Source organism: Megalobrama amblycephala, linkage group LG2 (assembly GCF_018812025.1).
Source record: "Megalobrama amblycephala isolate DHTTF-2021 linkage group LG2, ASM1881202v1, whole genome shotgun sequence".
In the NCBI taxonomy this organism is placed as follows: domain Eukaryota; kingdom Metazoa; phylum Chordata; class Actinopteri; order Cypriniformes; family Xenocyprididae; genus Megalobrama; species Megalobrama amblycephala.
In genome coordinates, this window is record NC_063045.1 from 34,631,440 (window position 1) to 34,653,866 (window position 22,427).

The window sequence follows — 22,427 nt, forward strand, 5'->3', positions numbered from 1 at the left end:
GGTTATTGCAAATTTGTAATACAAAGCAGAGAGACAACCAGATAAGCTCTGAGAAGAGCTGCATAATGAAACAAAGATAAACAAAATGTAAAAGGAGCAAGACAACATAACATAGAATTGCACTGCAGTAAAATAATATAGTGTTTGTAACGCAAAAGAACATAGTCTTTCTTTTTATATTCTTAAAGAATTCAACTTTTTCACAACATCAAAAATGGAGTTCTTTTTCAGTCTGCAAAAAGTCAAAAAGAAAGGATTGTTGCATCTCCGCGACAGCAGGTGGCAGCAGCACCCGAAGATCATCACAGACAACCGTGACGTGGAGGAGAGACTCATACCTCTGTTTGTTATTTGTCAGTCTGCTTTTGTTTCAAACTGCTGATTTATTATACATTTAACAGCCGATTTTGATGTGCAGTCATTAACCGCCATAATATGCGTTCATTATACGCCTAATAATGCATTTGGACAGCGCTTGATGTGCAGAATCCAGGGTGTGTCCGGTGTTTTGAGAGGCAGAAGTGTGTGGTGAGTGTTTACAAGAGGCGAGATTTGTGGTGTTTTTTTTTTAACATACAAACGACTTTAATGTACAGCTTATGGAAAAAGTAATAAGTTCATGATGTTGAAATAATATAATGGTCATACTGACGCGTAACGTCAATGTTTCTGTACTAAATCAACAGACTGAAGCTTCAAATGAGCAGAATTAAACCATTACAGAATTAAATAACATTAATTTAGGCAAAATAACGTCAGATATTGCGAATTAAGTCAATTAAGCAGTGGAAAGTGATCTCACTCACCACCTGTCACCTGACTTCACTCCCTGACACCCATACAGTACTTAAATTGAGTTATTTTTAGACTTTCTGCAGGTGCTACCCAAGTTGAAATGCATTGGTTGTACAGTTGTCATGCCACGTCAGTGGTGCTGTTAACCAGTTTAGTAACATGACTAAATGAGTAATGTTTTTTTGTAGGCTGAATAATCATGGGTTCACTCGGGAGCCGCTTTCAGTCGTCGCCCCGGGGCCCAGAGGAGGCTGTGGAGAGGCAGTGTGCTGGAAACAGACACAGCTGTGAGTGCAGGAAGAGGAAACGCAGCTCACGGTGTGAGTGTGACAGCGAGCCGGACGAAGAGGACAGCCAGCTGGACACTCCACGCAGGTCAGAAAACATGCACTGCTGCTTAATAGTTTGGGGTCATAGAAAGTTTATGTTTTTGAAAGAAGTCTCTTAAGCTCACCAAGACTGCATTTATTTGATCAAAATTACAGTAAAAAACAGTGCAACATTATTACAATTTACAATAACTTTTGTGTTTGTTTATGTTTTAAAATGCCATTTATTCCTGTGATGGCAAAGGTGAATTTTCAGCATCGTTACTCTAGTTTTCAATAGCCTTTTCTATACACTTATTTTTTTTGATCAAATTTTGGGTTATCGCATAAAAAGGCACTGGATGGAAACAGCAAGATGCTATAAATTCTAAAAATGTGCATAAAAACGTATATGCACTCAATTGAGGAGGATAATGTTTTAATCCAAGAAGAAGAAGTGCATAAACTACGATGGAAACTGAATAAATCCCTTGATGTACAACAAAAAGCTCATGTGGTTCGACCACATCTCGCCCATTCTTATTTCACTAAACTGGTTACCAGTCAAATTCAGAATTATTTTTAAAATTGTAACTTTTGTTTTCAAATCTCTGCACAATCAAGCCCCATCATATCTCTCAGAGGCAATCTCTACTTATAAACCAAATAGGTCCCTAAGATCTAGTAATCTTGGTCTCCTCTCTGTTACTAGATCAAGGTTCCTTTGCAGAGGTGATCGAGCCTTCGCTGTTGCTGTTCCTAGTCTATGGAACAATTACCAGCTTCTATTAGAGCTGCGCCCTCTTTGCCTGTATTTAAATGCTGGCTTAAAAAGTCATCTTATGTCAATAGCTTTTATCTAGCCATGTAAATTGTATTGTTATGCTGTGTTTTGATGTTTTGTTGTCTCTTATTCGTTTTATTCTACCTGTATTGTACAGCACTTTGGATCAACTGGTAGTTTTGTGAAAGTGCTTTATAAATAAAGAAAGAAAGAAAGAAAGAAAGAAAGAATGTGACTTTGCCTTAGCAGAGGATGTGATTGGATAACTAGACTAACCAGCGAACTAATCGCACTGTATCCCAGATATTGGTTTGGTCATTCTGAAATGCCTGAGCAAAAGTCTGTCCTCAAAATAATGTTTTGGTATAATGACCTCCCAGAACTCTGACATGATTGTATTCACAAACACCAGGCATCCACTTCTGAATGCAAGAAAACATGAGTGTGTTTGTGTTTCTTCTCTCTGCAAGTACTTTATGATATATGAAAAAAGAGCCACCGTGGCTTCAATGATTGCAGCATTTTTATTACAGATATTTTGCACCAATTTCCCAGCTTAGTGATGATTTCGTTCTCTTAAACACATGGGCTTGAAATGCTGCTTTATTCGCAGATTTTTTATGTGATATTCTAACTTTGGATGGAAATGTATCTAATGTCACATGATCCTTCATAAATAATTCTAATATGCCGATTGTCTGCTTAAGAAACATTTCTTATTATCATCACTGTTAAAAACAGTTGTGCTGATTATTTTTGTGGAAATCATTTCTTTGATGTATATAAGTTAAAAAGAACAGCATTTATTTTAAATTTAAATCTAGTTCTAAATGTCTTTACTGTCACTTTTGATCAAGTTAATGCATCCCCACTGAGTAAAAGTGTTAATTTCTTTCTTTTAAAAAAAATAAATGTGACCGTTGATACCTGAATTGTCACATTAATATAGTTAATTCGTGTTGTTTGATTTATATTTAATATTTGTCTAATGTTTGTTTTTGTTTTTTTTTGTCTGCATTTTTCTTTCTGCGGACAGGAAGAAGTTGAAAAGCACCTCAAAGTACATCTACCAGACACTATTCCTGAATGGAGAAAACAGTGACATCCAGATCCGCGCCCTGGGGCAGGAGTGGAACCTTCATAAAATTTACCTGTGTCAGGTTGGTCCAGTTGTTCAGTTCTCCTAATAACAGAGTACTTAGACAGGAAACATTTTGCTTTGATTTAAACATTTTCCCCCTCTCATTTTCCTGTTTGGAAACAGTCTGGCTATTTCTCCAGCATGTTCAGTGGATCCTGGAAGGAGTCTAACATGATGGTTATTGAGCTTGAGATCCCAGACCAGAATATTGACACTGAGGGTGAGGATTCTGAGAATGTGTTTTTAACACCACCTTGATGCAATGAACAAATTTAAGTAGTTGTCTTCATATTGTGGACACCAAACATTCATATCCTGACCCTGTGTTTTTCTCCATCTGTAGCCCTGCAAGTGGTGTTCGGGTCACTCTACAGGGATGATGTGTTGATCAAACCAAGTCGAGTTGTTAATATTCTCGCTGCTGCTTGTATGCTTCAGCTGGTTAGTATGTCTTCCATCTGATCCATAAAGACGTGAGATTTCTCTGTAACGCAGCTGCAACCTATCACTTCAGCCCTATCTTGCATTTTGATCATGAGCACACATTTTTATTTATTGCAAACGTTTGCTTTGCAAAAATGTGGTTGTGAATTCTGCTTGTTAGCTTGTTAGCTGCATACAATTATTTAATCCATAAGGTAGATGAAATTGCAAGAATTACGTTTGATAGTCAAAGTGTCATATCTGTATGAATGGGTTGAACATTACAAATTTGTAATTTTTTGTCATTTATGCTTTTATTTTTCAGCAAAAGTGTTAATGAATTTATCTCAAAGTTCCAGTTTGATTATAATAACCATATAATTTCTAGGTATTATTAAGCTACCATTCAAAAGTTTGGTCTTAATGTTTTTGTTTTTTGAAAGAAATTAATACTTTTATTCAGTAAGGATTCATTAAATTGAACAAAAGTGAGAGTAAAGACATTTATAATGTTACAAAAGATTTTCAATTTATCAAAGAATCATGAAATAAATATCAGTTTCCACAAAAATATTAAGAACTGTTTTAAATATTGATAATAATAATAATCATATCATTCATGTGACACTGAAGACTGGAGTAATGATGCTGAAAATTCAGCTTTGATCACAGGAATAAATTACATTTTAAAATATATTCATATAGAAAACAGTAATAATATTGTATTCATATTTTGCAGTATTACTGTTTTTTACTGTTTTGTTCAAATAAATACAGCCTTGGTGAGCATAATAGACTTCTTTTAAAAACATCAAAAAACCTTACAGACCCTATTTTTTTGTAAACAACTTGTGTGAAAAATGTATAAAAGTAAATAATTTTATATTTTTAGTATAATATAATTCTTGTGTTTTTTTACAAGTGCTGATCGGTCAAGTAGAAATGTGAACTACTGGCATGACAAGACAAGCAGAAAAAATCCTCACTGCTGCATAAAGTAACAAATACAAGCCAATCAGAATCACTCACCTAGCAACACCTTAGCAACCATAGAGCAACACCCCTATAGCCACCCACTACACTTTTAACATCCGTAATCACTGGTGCAGGTTGTCTTTCTAGTGTCATCCTTAATAACATGCTTTTTGTCTTTCCCAGGATGGATTAATCCAGCAGTGTGGAGAGACCATGAAGGAGAACGTGAATGTGAAGACCGTGTGCAGCTATTATAACTCGGCCACCATGTACGGCTTGGACTCCGTCATGAAGAAGTCAGTAGTCTTGTTTGATTTCCTTCGTTATTCCCTAACATGATTGCGACATAATGAGCTGGTTGCATGTTCTCTATGCATTGCAGGTGTTTAGAGTGGCTCCTCAATAACCTCATGACGCATCAGAATGTGGACCTAATGAAGGAGCTCGGGTACAGTCTTACTACATGCATCTGCGTCTGACCTCATCTGAAGGCTTAGGGCTTATAAATGTTTGGTTTCATTTAATGTGTGTGTGTATGTGTGTGTGTATGTGTATGTGTATGTGTGTGTGTGTGTGTGTGTGTGTGTGTGTGTGTGTGTGTGTGTGTGTGTGTAGGGTGGAAATTATGGAACAGCTTATTCAGTCCTCTGATCTGTTCGTAATGCAAGTGGAGATGGATGTCTACACAGCACTGAAAAAAGTAGGTGATAGTATTTTCCAAAAAAACATTTTGTATATGATCAACATGTCTTTTGCCCCCTGGTGGTTTAAGCATGCTTCAGGAAGTAGAAGGAAATTTAATACATTTAATTAAATATCTGCACGTCTTGTTGGACATTTTTTTGATGATTTTGAGAAATAATAACTAAAGAACAACAATATAAAGAAAAAAAAAAATTTGTTAATGATATTTCCAAAAATGTGGAAGTGGATTTAAGTAACTTGTGCATTCTTAAAATTTCATACATTAATTATAGAACATTTGAGTATCAAATATGATGCAACACATATTTGAGGGATATTTTACATTACATAATTATAATCATTTTAATTAAATGAATTAAAAATTTAAATATACTTTTAACAAGATATAATATAATAAAATATAATTTTTTTTAAATATATTATAAAATATAATTTTCTCTCTCTCTATACATATATACAGTGCTTAACAAATTTATTAGACCACCTGTCATAATAAAGAAAAAAAAACACAAATATTTTAGGAATCAAAAAAAAATATATATATATATGTGTGTGTGTGTGTATATATATATAATGCAAATAACAAACTCAAACAACTAAATAGTCTTTATTCACACATAATAACCAAAAAATGTATATTTTTTATTTTGTATAGTCTCCTTTGGCCTTGATAACAGCTTGTATTCTTGTTGGCATTATTTTTATGTACTTTTCCACAGTCTCTGCTGTTATTGACTTCCAAATAGTTTCTAGTTGTTCTCAAAGACTTGCTTTTGATTACACTTTTGTAAAATCCCACCAATAATTATATTTTAGCATTACTGTGACTAAAGAGCTTACACATATTTGTGTGGATTAACCATTACTGAAACATAAAAATGATTTTGGTAATTACCAATACTGTTAGTAGAACAAGAACATTGTTATAGTGAAAATAAGTGAGATTTTAATAATGACAGAACAAGTTGCATATACATATATATTCACATATAATGTTTATTATTAATATTTTATATGTAAAATATATTTATGTATTATGATCATTAGAAATGTATGTATTATATATTATTATGAAGTCTTCAGTGTTCAGCAGCAAAAACTCTTTTCAACATTAATATTTAGAAATGTTTCTTGAGCATCAAATCAGCATTTTAGAATGATTTCTGAAGGATCATGTGACACTGAAGACTGGAGTAATGATGCTGAAAATTCAGCTTTGCATCACAGGAATAAATTATATTTTAACATATTCAAATAGAAAACAGTTTTTGCTGTATTTTTGATCAGATAAATGCAGCCTTGGTGAGCAGAAGAGACTTTTTTCAAAAACATGGGGGAAAAAAATTGTCGGGCTCTATAGGGTTAAGATGGTGTTTTTAGTGGTGCACTGAAATTACATCACATTTACACTCTATTTTTTTATTTTACTCTTTTTCAGTGGATGTTCTTGCAGCTTAATCCGTCTTGGGATGGTCCTATCAAACAACTTCTGGTCGATGCAGATGCCTGGCTGTGTAAACGAAGAAGTGGTACGTTCCACGCATACAAATGCTTATACACATTAATATAATCTTTCTCTAACTGCCACAATCGTACACAGAGGCTGGAGAAGAGGAGCCCTTTCTGAACACAGATGACGGGATGCCCTTCGTCCCCGTTTTCAGGCTCATCCGCTTACAGTACATCATTAATGACCTGGCCTCTGCCCGCATGCTGGAACGGGACAACATCCTACCGCCTGGTGAGTTTCATGGTGCACTTTTGACTTCCAGAAATTACATGAATCCAGTCAGATTAAAGATTTTTGTCCTGAAACGACATCATATTGTCCTTTGTTATCTAAGGCTGATATTAGTGGGGCCGGGGTGAATATTAACCCAACTTCCTCTTGTGTTTTTATCAGAGTGGCTGAGCACAGTGTACAAACAGCAGTGGTTTGCCATGCTGAGGACAGAACATGATAATGATAACGGGTGAGAGAACGCCCCAACACCCGCACTGCTGCACATTAAACATGTGGTTTGAATTGCAAATGAGTGTATCTGATTGTTACAGACCACAAGAGGCCAATAAAGAGGAGTTTGAGCTGAACAGCATGCGCTGTGGACGAAAACTGACCAAAGATGGAGATGTGAGTTGAACACTTGCTATACAATATATTACATCTTTTACTGTATGTTTTTGTTTTGAATTAAATGTATGTATTTTTGTTATCCCTCCAGTACTGTTGGCGATGGACGGGGTTCAATTATGGCTTTGACCTGCTGGTGACTTACACGAATCGCTTCATAATCTTTAAGAGAAACACCCTCAGTCAGCCATGTGGGGGCGCTGTCAGCTTACAGCCACGACGCCACCTTGCGTACCGGTGAGCTGTTACACATCTGTTTATTTCTCACATTATATATTTTTGTTATTTATATTATGATGGAATGAATAGTATAATATAACAATTTATCTTAAATATCTTCCTACACACTGTCTTATCTACAAATAATAATAATAATGTTTTCTTGTACACATACTGTATATATTTATAAAACTAAAATTGATATAAAATGTTATTAACAGTGAATATATGTATATAATTTGAATAATATGTTAAGTAAATTATTTAATAACTTCAATTATTGTATAATTAATTATGAAATAAATAATTTAATAATTTATTATTATTATTATTAAATGGATTATATATTAAATAATGAAACATATAAAATTTATTTTTTAAATCATTGTTTTTTTATTTAGTATTTAGCAAGATGGATTTTTTTTTTTTAATATTATATAATTTATAATTTCAGTTACTTTATAAATGATTCTTATTGAAAAAATATTTAATAATTAATCTATTTTATAAGTTAATGTTTAAATAAGCTATAATTAAATAATTTAAAACATTTTAATTTAGCATTTAATTAACATTTAACTTTTGATCATTATTATTTTACTAATGTTTTATTTATTTTTTCAGATTGCGCCTTGCTTCCTTTGATGGCAGTGGAAAAGTGGTTTGCAGCCGGTCAACTGGCTACCAGCTTGTTACCCTCGAAAAGGACCAGGTATGCTGTCATAATAATATAAAATAATTTGATTTCCACTTACTTGACTTGACCGAAGTACTTCTTCATTGTGTGTTACATTCACAGGAATATGTGGTGATGAATCTGGACAGCCGGCTCTTGTCTTTTCCTCTGTATGTGTGCTGTAACTTCCTCTACACTTCTCCGTCCAGTGAGAGGAGAGGCGACACACCAGAGCCAGAGAGCAGCATCGCCCGCAGTGGGTCGTGACCCAGCACTGCATAAACCAGTCCAGCCTTTAACCGAGCCTCCTTTTTATTATTTATGTTCTGTTAGCTTCATGTATATTATTTTATTTGTAACCTTGATTTGTAAATAGTCAGGTGCCTTTTAAATAATTTGCTATATCAGTAGCAGAGCTAAGAGTAAGTGCTCTTGGTTTTGTACTTCACTTTCTTTCTGCTGGTTTGATTCTGTTTGGAAGTTGTCTTATTTAAACATTTCTCATTGCTCTTGTTAGGTTGTTAATTGGTCAGGCATTCCCACATTTTTCCTTTGCAAAAAAAAAAAGAAGAAGAAAAAAAAAAAAAAGGACTGAATATCGGTTTTGTACTGTTACAGTCGTTTGAAATTGGTGCTAATGTGATACATGTTGTTGTTTTTTGTCAATGCATGCTGATGTTGGAACAGTGAAGGTTGAACAGGCATGTGTTGGTTTACCAACAGGGCATTTGAAGTGACTTCCACAAGTGTCCAAATAATTTTTATACACAATGTGTTTTTGGTTAAATGTAAATATTGTTGGACCAAAGCATCATATGATAGAAATCCTTACAAGATGTACATTAAAACAGCAGTGACAGAAGAAATTGTTCATGTTTTATGCAGTGTAAAAACATCTCATTGAACCTGGATTATTTTCAGATGATTTTAATAATGATATACTTAATTTAGAACAACTAATACTACCAAGACGTGTATTATTCATTCATATATATTTTTATAGCTATAATTGTATTTATTTTTATAGCTTTATTTATTTTTAATAATTTTATTTAAATACATATTTATAAAATATAAATGGTTATTTTTAATTATAATAAAATATTTAATATTTAGAACAATTAATGCTACCAAGATGTGTATTAATCATATTTATTAATTAAAGATATTTTTATTACATTTTTATTATAATAAAAAAAACAACAAATGTATTAGAGAATATATTTTATCTGTTATATAAAATATAATTTTTATTATATTATTTTTATTGCATTTATTATTATACAAATTTTATTTTTAATTATATTTTTATAATTAATAAAATATTTTTAAAGATAATAAAAATAATTTCACAATACAAAAAATCTTAATGGTTCTAAAAAATAGAATTTTTAAAAAGATTTTTCCCCCCTTTTTCCCTGGGTCACATTCAACCGACAGCAAGTTGACTTCATCACATTTATTGTCTGTACAAAAGCCACAAACATTACAGACACAGTAATCAACACATGCCACTCACCAAAAACTCACAATGAGGCGACAACAAAGAGCAACTTTCCTGAAAGCAAATCTTCCTAGTAAACCAGTGAGTCCACAAGATTGATTTTCTACAGCCTCGACCACAATCTGAGCTTCACTGAGGTATTGAGTTCAAGCTGTCCTTCAGTCTGCGCATCATACTGGGCAGCAGGTTCAGGTGCTCGTCCACACAACTGCTCACACAGCTGTCCATCAGCGCCCGCACAGCAGGCTCCTTCGCCCCGGAGTCAAACAGGTCCTTGGCTTTGTCGTTACAGTGCATCGTACACCTCGTGAGACGATCCTATAGGTGAATCAATAGATCCTTCATGTCACACTATTCCAGCTGGAAGATTAAAAGTAAATGATCTCACAGAAGTCGACTGACCTGAAACTGCTCGAGCTCACTAGTGACCAGTCCTTGAGCTTTAGCCAGAGGTGTGTGGCAGCGCTCTATACACTGGTGCACCTGATTCATGGATTCACCGGGACGCTCGCAACACTCTGCACTGCAGCGGAACATGCGGCCCTGAAAAATATTTAATAATAATGTAAATAATAATTAATAATAAATAAATAATATATGGTGTAAATTAATTATAATTATTAATATTATATAATTTGTATAAATCAATTGTATATAATATATTAATATTCATTCATTTTACATATTTATATATTATATATATGTGATGGCAAAGCTTTAATTTCTTTAATAATAATAATAATAATAATAATTCAATCATTTTACTTACCCGAAACTTTTAATATATAGTCAAACCAAAAATTATTCAGACATTTTTAATATATTTTTACTAGTGGGTGCAGGACACTATAGTTCATTTATGTAAGCAAGGATAGCAAAATAAAGTAACCTGTGACATATTATACCCAAAAATTATTCATACAGTGGACTACAAGTAAAATTGATAAACATTTGGGACCAAAAATTATTCAGACACTTTGACCTGACCATGTTTTGAGTTATCTGACATAATTAATATTAATTTTTTCTGACACAGTTTAACTCTGAGATCCTGTCATATTTTATTTTTATTATATTTTGTTTAAGGTGTCTGAATAAATTTTGGTTTGACTGTATGTGTGTGTGTGTTTGTGTGATTTTTTTTAAAAAGAAAAATAATACTTTTTATTTATATTTTTATATATTTTATATTTTTATAACAATTTTATTTTGATATTTATATTATATTATATTTATTTATATTTATATTCAGCAAAGAAGCATGAAACTAATCAAAAGCGACTGTAAAGACATTTATAATGTTATGAATGATTTGTATTTCAAATAAATGCTATGCTTTTGAGCTATTGATCAAATAATCTTGAATCTTGGATCATGGTTTTCCCAAAATATTAAGCAGCAAAAACTGTTTTTAACATTGATAATAAACTATTTTTGTTAATATTAACTATTAACTATGACTTTTCCCTCAATAAACTCCTAATTTACTGCTTATTAATAGTTAGTTAGTTATTAAGTTTAGGTATTGGATTAAGAATGCAGAATAAGGTCATGCAGAATAAGGCATTAATATGTGCTTAATAAGTACTAATAAATAGCCAATATTCTAATAATATGCATGTTAATAAGCAACTAGTTAAAAGACCATGAAACAAAGTGTTACCAAGTTTCTTGAGCATCAAATCAGCATATTAAAATGATTTCTGAAGGATCATGTGACCCTGAACTTTAAGACTGGGTTAATGATGCTGAAATGGCTGCTTACATTTTAAAATATATTAAAATGGAAACAGTTATTATAAATGGTAATAATATTTCACAATACTGCTGAATATTAGATTAATCATTCCTAATCATTTTTCACAGATATATAAATATAAATCATTAAAAACCTGAAATGAATGTTGAGCCATAAGGAGCACCAGTGTTCACACTTCAGCATCTTGTCCCTCACAGCTCAGTTCCTTCTGATTTTAGGTTTTACAAAAACAAAAACTGAAGGTCACCTGCATCTTCCGGATGTGATCTTTCTCCAGACTCTGAACCATGTCCTCCACTGCCTTCTGCACGCGAGCCTGCTGTGCCTCTGCCATTCCTGCTCTCACATCAACTGCTTTAATTTCCACTTACAGCTTCTGCTTTAACCAGCGACTCTATAAAGCCATGAATCAAAACGAACACGTTTTACTAACAAGGCCTGGAGATCATTACTTTAAACGTTAAAAATGCATTTGTTTGAATTGAAACCAAAATGTTGCAATAATACTACAGTAAGGTCACCTCCTACTACATCTAAGCATGCTGCCACTTATTACGCCACTTCCGCCATGGAGTTCGTCCTTTTTCCGGTTCCGTACTTTTTCTTCCAAAGGACGAATCTGCGGCTGCTGGATTTCACACACTTGTTTTACGCACTTTATTTCCTTTACACATTATTTTAACTTCTCCACCCGGCCCTTAGACAGGTGAGATGTGTGGCGGTTTGACAGCTGCGTAAACTTGTACGTGACTTGCATGACAGTAGTGTCGGCATGAAAGTCTTAAATAGTTTAACAGCAAACTTCTTTAACGTTAACTCATTTGTTTTGCATTGACGAGACTTAATTGTACTTCGTCCTCTCTGACTACAGCAGTTATTATCAATGCTAATGATTAAAGATTTTTATTACAGCTGACATTATTATTAGCAGACTGTCGAAAATTGTAAATTGGATTTGTCCATATGCTTGGACATGTTTCAAAAACAGACGGAGCGCAAAGCGATTGAACTGAACGCAATACGATTCTCGAGATTCGTTTTCATAGATGATTTAATGTTAAATGCGTGTTAAATCATTCAGTAAAAAAGGACTAAACGAAAAGATCGAGTAACGAAATATTTTAGTCTCGTTTCTCATTACCAGCTGGTGTTGGGGTAACGCATTACAAGTAACGCAAGGTACGTAATCAGATTACTTTTTCAATTAACTCATTAGTAATGCATTATTTTTAAATAATAATAAAAAAAAAATTAATAATTAAAAAAAAAAAAGAAAGTTAGATGTCTGTTTCTTGAAGATATTATCTCGATATCCCCTGCAATCTGGAATAATTTATTAAAAAATTGAAATTGGAAAAAGATTTGGTCTTTACAACAAAAATATTTTCTCACCAATAAAGTAAAAGAAGTATCTTTCAAAATAATAAATACATTTTACCCTGCTAAATATTTTATGATTAAATATAAATTCAATATTGATACAAGATGCTCATTTTGCCAAGTGAACACAGAAACTGTCTATCATCTATTTTGGTCATGTTTCTATACTGAACAACTATGGAAAGATATTGAAACATTTATTAAAGTTAATATCTAACAAGATATATCTGTAACTTTTAAAGATATTATTTTTGGCCACTTTGATTCTGATTCTAATAAAAACAAAGCTTGTTTTGTTATAAATTTAATTTATTTTCTTGGCAAATTCTATATCCATAAATGTAAATTCACCAACAACAAACCAATTTTTTTTTTTTTTTTTTTTGAAAGAATTTAAAATGTACCTTAACACTTAGCTATTTTTTTCTTTTTTATCTTTTTCTGTTTGCAATTAATGTTATTTTTTTGTTCTGTATGTTCAGATGACATTGTACATAATGTTGATACGTTATATACTATGTACAAAATTGTATATTGATAATGTCATCTTTGTAATGTTCGCAACCATAATAATAATTATAATTTTAAAAAAATCATATGTACACTTCAGAATCTCGCCGGAAGTAGTCTAATTTTTTATGAGTTCTGTGAATTTGGACATACTACTTTGATTAGTTTAACTGTTAACTTAGCAACTGAAGTCTGAGTCAATCTTGAGTCAACGACTTGACTCATTTAATTGCAACTGATGAGTAAATTGCAGTGAACCAAGGTTTTCACTCATGGGCTGAAAAGCAGTGTGACACATAAGACGTATTGGAAATGTGCTTTTATGACCGTTTTACTGTCACGTACACAGAATAGAGTTGGTTTTAATACATAGCATTTTATTAAAAACGGCTAAAACGGTTTCAGCTACGAGATGCAAATGAACATTTTTAATGTAATATGAAAATGTAAAACTCCTTTTTTTTTTTTTTTTTTTTTTTTTTGAACACTTTTATTGAAACTTTGGGAATAACAAAATGAATCATGTTTAATTATTATTAAAACATATTGTGTTGGCCAGCAGCAGACAATTTGAGTCAAAAAGGTTTTAGAATGTAATGTTCATGTCACGGACCACACGATGACCGTCAAGTTGTAATGGAAAGAATTGCTGAATCGTTGTCTTTTAAATCAGTTCTTTGTAACTTACTGTTAGGAAAAAAAACTATTTGCAGTGATGTGTCGCATTTGACATCCCTGAAAATTCATGGACATTTCTTCATAGAAATTTTTTGAGCTCTAACATATCAACCAGATAATAAAAATATGAATCTGGAAGCAAGCTACATGATTTGTCTTGTAAAGCAGAATCTGACTTTTGCTATTAGATTATATAAATTGGTATAACACTTTACAATAAGGTTCATCTCATGTTTGATCTCATGTAAATGCAACATTTACCTATTTTCATGCCATTTATTTTTCAGATGTTAATATTTGTGAAACACTAAATCCCTAGAATGGCTCTGAGACACCTTTCAGTGAAGGCTCTCCTCTTTCTTGGGCTTTGTCAAGTTGGGCGCAGGGGTTTTGCCTCTGCTCCTGAAGTCAGAGAGACACCCAAGAAAATTGGTATGGTCAAATTCTCATGATTTATTTCTTTATAAGACCTAAGAGTAGGTGTAAGACTATTTAACCCTTTAAAGAATGACTATGAAATAATAGTCAAACTAAGTTTTTTAAATGGAACAATTTATTGAACCTTTAGCCAAAATATAAAAGAAAATCTAAAAACAAAAAGTTTGCATATGTTTTATTTTTTCTATCATATTTAATACACCAGGCTTTTATGGCTCATATAGTACGATATAGTGAGAATTTTGAAGTCACACTCAAGGAAAAAAAATGCAAAATAATGCAATTTGGTGCAGATGTTATTTATATGGCCAAAAATGTATCTAGCTTGATATATAAAAATAGCAGACTACTTGCATAAAATGTACATAAATATCAGTTGTCACTCTAATCACGTAAACCTCAGTTGCTTCAGTCCAGTAAGTGTTCATATTGAAATAAAAGTTGTTTTTACTTGATACATATTTTTTTAAAGATTCCCACAGCAAAAAGACATGTGAACCATGACCTGAAGGGGATGTTTTACAATTACACTAAAAGGCCTTTTACTTGCCAAAAAAAGTCTGAATTATGAAATATCAGTCAGATGACAGAAAGAATGTAGTAAATTGATTTTATCATGTTGTTAATTTATAGTCTTTAGAAATTCATATGTAAAATACGAGACCGTAGACTTTATAGGGTTAATGGGCATGTTTGGTGGGATCTGATGGGCTAAATGTTCATTTCTTCTTCAGCAATAATTGGGGGTGGTATTGGAGGCACGGCAGCTGCGTTTTTCTTGAGACAAGAGTTTGGGCCAGGAGTGAAGATCGAAGTGTTCGAGGCCGGGACTGTCGGAGGGCGTCTGGCCACTGAGAACATTGGAGGATACGAGTATGAGACGGGGGGATCCATTATTCACCCCCTTAACCTGCACATGAAGTATTTTCTAGACAGGCTCGGTCAGTATCCACTTCCCTCTCAAGATTTTCCTGTTTAAAGTCATATGATGTTCTTCTACAAAATGCACAACTGGATACTTTCAGTTTAGTCTAGCAAAGCTAAAGTGTATCACTTCAGCGCTTTTCAAATGAAATGGGTAATCCTGGAGCATTGTAAACCATCATTTTCTTGCTTCAAGTTTCACACTGATCATAATTTACTTGGGTAAACAGTTAATCCAGTTAAATTTACACGGGCATCTGTCCAAAGCACATGAATATGAGGCACTTGATTGGTTGTCTATTGCTAATCATCTAGCTGTTATATTCTAACACTGGATCGTTTCAAACTGCAAACATTTGGCACCACATTAAAGGGTTACACAGTGCAAAAGCAGTGCTAACCCTGCTCTGGAGTAGGGTTTCATAACCTCGGGTAAAAAGCGGTGTTAACCCCACTTTTGAATTACAAGTGAGAAACGTTCCTTTATCTGGGGTTAAAAGTGAGGTTTAGAATGACGGTAACCCAGGTTAAGTGTGAAAAGCCCTATCTTATGTGATATTCTTTGATTAGGTATGTCACCTCGTGCTGATGTACCCTCTAAACTGGCGATATTTGACGGGAAGGAGCTGACCTTTGAAGAGAGTGACTGGTTCATTGTGAATTTCATACGCATGCTGTGGAGATATGGATTCAGCTTCATTCGAATGCATATGTGGGTGGAGGGCATACTGGACAAGTTTATGAGGTTTGTCTGTCATGTTGCCTTTCATCTAGTGAGGAATAGAATGATTATACCAGTAAGTTCTTAAGGTCCTTTTGTTGTCCATTTCTGTAGGATATATCAGTACCAGCAGTTTGGCTACTCATTCTCCAGCGTGGAGAAGCTGCTGCATGCCATGGGTGGAGACAGTTTCCTCACTCTGGTCAATCAGACGCTGGAAGAGGCCATGCTGGCCGAGGGCTTCTCTCAGGTCTTTCTCAATGAAATGGTAGCACCCATCACACGAGTCAACTACGGCCAAAGTGTCCGAATCAGTGGATTTGCGGGTATGTCTATACTATAACTGGATGTTTGTGACATTTTTGGGGTCTGAATCTGTTTATTTATTCAAATATACATTAAAAATGCTATTTATACATAAAATAATTTGTATATAACTCTATATATATATATAATATAAAAATCTACTTCGAGTGGTAGACATTTGAATTTGAAAATAAATAGTATCAAAGACTTTATATAGTCCTAAAGGGACTTTGATAGTGTTCAAGCCATTGAACAAACGCCTCTTATGTATTTTTCCTCTTCCTCTGTCGGTAAAGCAGGGAGTCTTGTGATTGGTTGTCAAGCCAGCCAATCAGAATTTAGCAGCCTCATCTCTGATTGACTCGAATTGTGGCACATTGTAATGCTCTGTTGTGTTGAGCACGTGTGCCATTGGCGATTGAGAGCATTCAGTGTGGTAGGGCTGGGCGATATATCGCATGCGATTCTCACGCGCATTTCGTCAGTAAAGCCGGTTCCCTGATTACCGCTAAATCGCCATCACCTGCTTTCAAATGGTGCGCCATTTAACAGACAGAGCCGTAGTTCACTGATAAGCCACGCAAATATCGCGTTCATTATCGAAGGCGATTCATCTGCGATATGAACGTGGCTTATCAGTGAACTACGGCTCTGGCTATTAAATGGCGCTCCATTTGAAAGCAGGTGATGGCGATTTAGCGGTAATCAGGGAACCGGCTTTACTGACGAAATGCGCGTGAGAATCGCATGCGATATATCGCCCAGCCCTACAGTGTGGGTATCAGGAGAGCAAGCAAGTGAGACCTTTCACACGCGAAAGAGAATATCTGCGCACATCCAAATAAAGTTCTTTTAAATGCAAAATTGATTTTCGTTCGCTCAAAATACTTTTTTATTTGCGAGACGATCATTTCTCCGCAAAACTCAGTTCACGCGCGTGCAAAATGCCCTTTTGCACGCTCAAAATATGATCTTGTGGGCGCGGAATTGTGGCAGACATGTAATTCCATAGTGAAACGGTTATTAAAATACACTGCCTGAAAAAAAAAAAGTCACTGTTTGGATTTTTTTGGAGTGTGTAGCTTTTCATTTTTTAAACAACCATGTAGGAAAGCACTTGTCAAGATTCATCAGGCTCAAATTGTAAATGAATTCTGATTCCAGACCTTAAATTGATTGAAAGTCTTTGGGATGTGCTGGAGGAGACTTTACAGAGTGCTCACCTCTTGCATTGTCAATACAAGATCTTGACCAAAAATCTTGACAAAAAGATGCCACTTGAGGTGCCACTTCATGTGGGAAAATTATTCTTCATGCTCCCTCCCAACCATTCTTTCACAATTTGAGCCTGATGAATCTTGGCTTTGTCATCTTGGAATATGGCCATGATGAGTCTTTCTACATGGTTGTTTAAAAAATGAAAAGCTATACACTACATCAATTAGGGTTAAAATAACTTTTACCAAACACATAACATGCTAGAAACATATTAATCACAGCACAATAATGATCCCGTCATGGTCTCTTAAGTATTTGCCTATTTAAATCCAAATAGCAACTTTTTTTTGGCCTGGCAGTGTATTTATAATATTTGGAATGTTTGATGTTTATGCCAAAAGAAAATCATCTGGTGCAACCAGTGTGCAGAACATACAGGAAAATCATATGAATATTTGTCAAGGTCATTTTGTATCATAAAATATCAGATTTGACATTTTTATGACAAGGCAAAGTTAGTTCAGGTTGAAAAATGTAATGTGGTGCGACTCTTCAAAAATGTAAGGATATTTACAAATTTACTATTCATGATATTTCTAAAAAAAAAAAACTTATGTTGAGAAATGTATTTAAACCTTTTCTAAAAATAATGATTAAGGTGTGTACATTCACAAGTATTTGCAGTGTAAGGAAAATATGTTATAACTTGGTTACACCACATGACATTTTTAAAATCATTAAATTTATGCTTTTCTTGAAAATTGTATATTTTGTAAGTTTTTCAAAATTATATGAAACCAACATGAATACATTTTTTTTAAACATATTCATGTACACTATTATGTCATTGACTCAAATGCCATAGAGAACACATGCTCTAATTATGTAACAGCAAAGTTTGCATTTTTATAGTTAGTTTGGTACCACAAATTTGTTGTTGTCTTGGGTCAACACTTGATATCTGTGTAAGCTGATGTATAAAGTATATCTGGTCCTACAGCAAAAGCAGTTGTGAAGCACTGATTTAATATATTCAGAAGTGTGTGAATATGGCATATTCCTTTTGTAGGTGCTGTTGCACTAGCAGGAGCCGCACCAGGGTTGTGGGCAGTAGATGGAGGAAATAAGTTGGTTTGTTCCGGGCTTTTGTATCACAGCAAAGCCGAACTTGTTCCAGCTCGTGTGACTACCATCACCATGAAGATTAGACCATCCAAAACTGGTACAGTCCACTATGAACATTATAGTAAATCTTTTTATATACTATGTACACTACTGTTTGGGGTCAGTAAGATTTGTTTCTTTTTTTTTGTCACCAAAAGTGACAGTAAAGACATTTATAATGTTTCAAAATATTCTATTTCAAATAAAAGCTGTCCTTTTGAACTTATTCATCAAAGTATCCTGAAAAAAAATTGTACACAACTGTTTTCAATATTGATAATAATAATAAATGTTTTCTGATGAGCATTTAAGCATATTAGAATGATTTAATGATTAATTCAGTTTTTCAGAAATAAATTACCCTTTTAAACATATCGTAATAATATTTCACAGTATCACTGCTTTCACTGTATTTTTGATCAAATAAATTCAGCATTGGTGAGAATCAGAGACAAAATTTTTTTTTAAATCTTTTGAACGGTAATGTATGTCTCCACAGTCTGGTCATATTTATCCTTTTTTGTTGTTGTTGTTGTTGCCCTTGCAGGTTCAGTAACAAATTTCTATGAGGTGAACTACGTTGGTGAGTCTGGTGCCGCCCATTCCATGTATGACATAGTTGTAGTTGCCACGCCTCTCCACCAGGGCGTGTCTGAGATCAACTTCCCAGGCTTTTCTCCACCCATTCCATCCCACTTCCCTGGCCGTTACCACCAAACAGTGGCCACGCTGGTCCACGGTCTGCTCAATGTGTCCTTTCTGGGCACCACAGACAAGCCAGAAAACTTCTTCTTTTCCGACGTCCTCACACTGGATAACAAAGCCTCCGAAATCCAGAGCCTGAGCTCTCTGGATCCGGTGAAGATTCCCAAAGGCTACAGCCCCAGCCCTGCCAGCCAAAGAAAAGTATGGAAGATCTTCTCCTCCCAGCCTCTTTCTCAGAAGCATCTGCAGCAAATCTTCCTTTCTTGGGACTCGGTGTCGGAGACGCGCTGGCTCGCGTACCCCTCCTACAGCCCGCCGCAGCGCAGGACGCCTCCCTTCATCCTCCATGAGCACCTTTACTACCTCAACGCCGTGGAGTGGGCGGCCAGTGCAATGGAGATGAGCGCTATTTCCGCCCGTAATATGGCCCTGCTCGCCCATCACCGCTGGTACCAGCAGACGGGCAAAATCGACCAGGAGGATCTGCACACCCGACTCAGAGGTGAACTTTGAGGGAAGAGCAGTGTGTTTCATCTGAACCACTTTAGGTTTATAAGTCATAAACTTTGTTATGGAGATGACAGATTGGATTTATATAAGGCAGACCTGTGCTGTTTATTTTATAATGATTTTTGAGGTTATGACCTTGGTGAATCTGATTAAAAAAATATATTTTGCCCCAAAAACAAGAAATTATATTTTACCTATTTTAAGAAACATTATTTTCAGTACAATTAAGTACATTCACCCTTCAATTCTCATTACTGTAATGTGGAATAATTTTCATTATCATTACATATGTAGTTCAGTTCAGTATAATAAATACTACCTTTGATCAGTACTACAAATGTACTATAATATATAAATTGTATGTATATAATATTATTATAATAAATAGATTTTTATATATTTTATATTTTTTGTCAGTGTTTTGAGATTCATTAATGATTTTGTTAGAAGTGGCCTGGCATTTAAAGTAGAATCACATAACTTCACTGCAAAAAAATAGTTATACTAGTATTTTTACTAGTATCTTTATTATTATAGATGTCTGAACGCTAGATTTGTACATTTTCATTTTGTACACAACACTTACGGGTAAATCAGCATGTTTCACAGACTACAAAGCCATAGAGAAAATAATTATTTGACAATTTTTGTACACAGTCTGTCTACATTCGTCTTTGTGGGTGAATCTCTTGAAACCTGTTATGAACTTGTTGGGTTGCATTGTAAAATATTTTCATCACAATTAAGCACATTTTTATTTTCATTAACATCTGGATGTTTATGTCTGGAAGTTTTTTTTAAATTTGTGTTATTCTCATTGATGATCTTTATTATTCTCATTAATAAAATTTAACCATATTACATTAAACAGAAATATTGTAATAAAAGCACAATTTAAAAATGACATTAAATACTGTACTATTAATATTACCATGATGATAATTACAATACAATTTTTTCCCCTTGTTTTGTGTTATGACCTGGACGTGTTCTAGACAGGTTTCATGGGATTCACTCTTGTGTCCTTCAGGTACATTTTAGGAAGTGCAACCCAGGATGCACTATAAAATTTCACCGTAATAGTGAGTGTTTGTGATACTTAACACTTAACTCTTTTAATAACATCTGCTTGTGATGAGAAACTGTACAGTATGTAAGAGCACTTTGATTAGCACTACAGACAGCTTTAAAAAAAAAAAAAAAAAATGGAACAAAGTAATAATACTGATTGATTGATACTACTGCTACTAGTGTGTTTGTGTGTGGTGAAGCTCACTATCATGTGCTAAGTTTGCACAGATATGTTAAAACTACCACGTTAGATCACCTGTTAACTTGAATACAGTTTGTGACCTATAACTTTGATGCATGTGCATAAACTCTTTTGAATTCTTATAATTTTGTTCTTCCTGCATATTTGCATTTAATATAATGTTAATTGTTCTTGGTGCTTTAAAGTGCCTTTGGTTTTCAAAACTGCAGGAAAAAAAAGAAAAAAAAAAAGTTGAATGTAAAAGAATGGATGTGATTTTTTTTTTTTTTTTTTTAATTTTATTTCTGTAGACCAACATGAAGGTTTTTTTCCCCCCTAATTCTTTTTTTTTTTTTTTTTTTGCAATAAAAATGTAATAATGAAATGTAATAATGATCACCATGGAGAATAAGGGATCAAAACCTTCACAAGTATTTTTTCCCCCAGTTGCACAAACTATCACAGTCCTGGCATTCTGGCAAGTATTCAGACTACTGACACTTGGACTGGGGCTTGATATGCACTTCTAACTTTCTAACCGTTTTTCATGCAAATGAGCCTTTCTTATCAATGATTTGCTTGTAAATGTTGCCTTCCTGCAACATACTGATTTAATTCTGTTTACATATTTGGGATTTTTTTTAAATTCTTTTATTAAGGAGGAGCAGTGTTAAGAAATTGATTGTTTTTATAAGAACAAAGGGATAATTAATATTGATGGGTCTTAAGATTGAGAATTTTATGTTAATTGAAGATCAAAATATGTTTGCAATAAAGGTTCATGTCTTTTAAAATGCGATTAAATGTATTATTTTGTGCAGTTATAAGTGTCCAAACTTTGAATATGTCCTAATTGCATGATATTCTTAAATGTTTGTATGTTAGTGGCCTCAATACTGTGAAATGAGAATATGACAAAGGTTTTGACTCTGCTTGCATTCCATGGTTTTCTATGGAAGCTTGTTTCCACCAGGGAATAAAAAAGTCACAATTCTAAGGAAAGAAAAAGTTTGAATTGTGAGATTGTAGACTTGAAATTGAGTTTATATTTAACAAATCAACAAATCTTAACAAATAAGCTTCCATAGTTTTCCATGGTATATTAGAGTGAAGTAATGTTCAGGTTCAAAACAAGCTTTATACAAGCAGCATATTATCTTGATCACCAATCATCACTTGGTTTATTTCACAATTATTCTGC

At 33.8% G+C, this 22,427-nt stretch overlaps 3 protein-coding genes across 4 annotated transcripts; 2 read left to right on the forward strand and 1 right to left on the reverse strand.

The window, feature by feature from the left end:
• Positions 1-284: 284 nt before the first annotated feature.
• gmcl1 (germ cell-less, spermatogenesis associated) lies at positions 285-9,019 on the forward strand. The gene is made up of 15 exons (XM_048172682.1): positions 285-528; positions 984-1,170; positions 2,924-3,047; positions 3,152-3,248; positions 3,372-3,469; positions 4,610-4,722; positions 4,809-4,874; positions 5,042-5,126; positions 6,570-6,660; positions 6,732-6,872; positions 7,035-7,104; positions 7,187-7,262; positions 7,354-7,499; positions 8,106-8,193; positions 8,281-9,019. Exons 2-15 carry the CDS (start codon positions 995-997, stop codon positions 8,422-8,424), a joined length of 1,515 nt encoding a protein of 504 aa, XP_048028639.1. The 5' UTR covers positions 285-528; positions 984-994; the 3' UTR covers positions 8,425-9,019.
• Positions 9,020-9,601: 582 nt separating this feature from the next.
• On the reverse strand, positions 9,602-12,076 carry fam136a (family with sequence similarity 136 member A). Its single transcript, XM_048172731.1, has 4 exons — positions 11,942-12,076; positions 11,668-11,814; positions 10,064-10,204; positions 9,602-9,979 (listed from the first exon to the last, which is right to left on the reverse strand). The coding sequence occupies exons 2-4, from the start codon at positions 11,752-11,754 to the stop codon at positions 9,791-9,793; spliced, it is 417 nt and encodes a 138-aa protein (XP_048028688.1). The 5' UTR covers positions 11,755-11,814; positions 11,942-12,076; the 3' UTR covers positions 9,602-9,790.
• On the forward strand, positions 11,992-22,023 carry pcyox1 (prenylcysteine oxidase 1). 2 transcript variants are annotated; one of them, XM_048172696.1, is made up of 7 exons: positions 11,992-12,126; positions 14,276-14,420; positions 15,161-15,367; positions 15,921-16,095; positions 16,186-16,397; positions 18,665-18,817; positions 19,307-22,023. In XM_048172696.1, the coding sequence occupies exons 2-7, from the start codon at positions 14,309-14,311 to the stop codon at positions 19,975-19,977; spliced, it is 1,530 nt and encodes a 509-aa protein (XP_048028653.1). In that variant the 5' UTR covers positions 11,992-12,126; positions 14,276-14,308; the 3' UTR covers positions 19,978-22,023. The 2 variants fall into 2 exon arrangements, with proteins under 2 accessions (XP_048028653.1, XP_048028662.1); XM_048172705.1 differs by lacking the exon at positions 11,992-12,126 and adding an exon at positions 12,142-12,599.
• The last annotated feature ends 404 nt before the right edge of the window (positions 22,024-22,427 follow it).

Coding starts and splice junctions, on each gene's coding strand:
- gmcl1 (XM_048172682.1), top strand. CDS start 995: ATGGGTTCACTCGGGAGCCGCTTTCAGTCGTCGCCCCGGGGCCCAGAG. Junction 6,873..7,034: donor GGACAACATCCTACCGCCTG/GTGAGTTTCATG, acceptor TGTTTTTATCAG/AGTGGCTGAGCACAGTGTAC. Junction 8,194..8,280: donor TTACCCTCGAAAAGGACCAG/GTATGCTGTCAT, acceptor TTACATTCACAG/GAATATGTGGTGATGAATCT.
- fam136a (XM_048172731.1), bottom strand. CDS start 11,754: ATGGCAGAGGCACAGCAGGCTCGCGTGCAGAAGGCAGTGGAGGACATG. Junction 10,205..11,667: donor ATCACATCCGGAAGATGCAG/GTGACCTTCAGT, acceptor AATATTTTTCAG/GGCCGCATGTTCCGCTGCAG. Junction 9,980..10,063: donor GTGAGCTCGAGCAGTTTCAG/GTCAGTCGACTT, acceptor ATTCACCTATAG/GATCGTCTCACGAGGTGTAC.
- pcyox1 (XM_048172696.1), top strand. CDS start 14,309: ATGGCTCTGAGACACCTTTCAGTGAAGGCTCTCCTCTTTCTTGGGCTT. Junction 16,096..16,185: donor ATACTGGACAAGTTTATGAG/GTTTGTCTGTCA, acceptor CCATTTCTGTAG/GATATATCAGTACCAGCAGT. Junction 16,398..18,664: donor CCGAATCAGTGGATTTGCGG/GTATGTCTATAC, acceptor TTCCTTTTGTAG/GTGCTGTTGCACTAGCAGGA.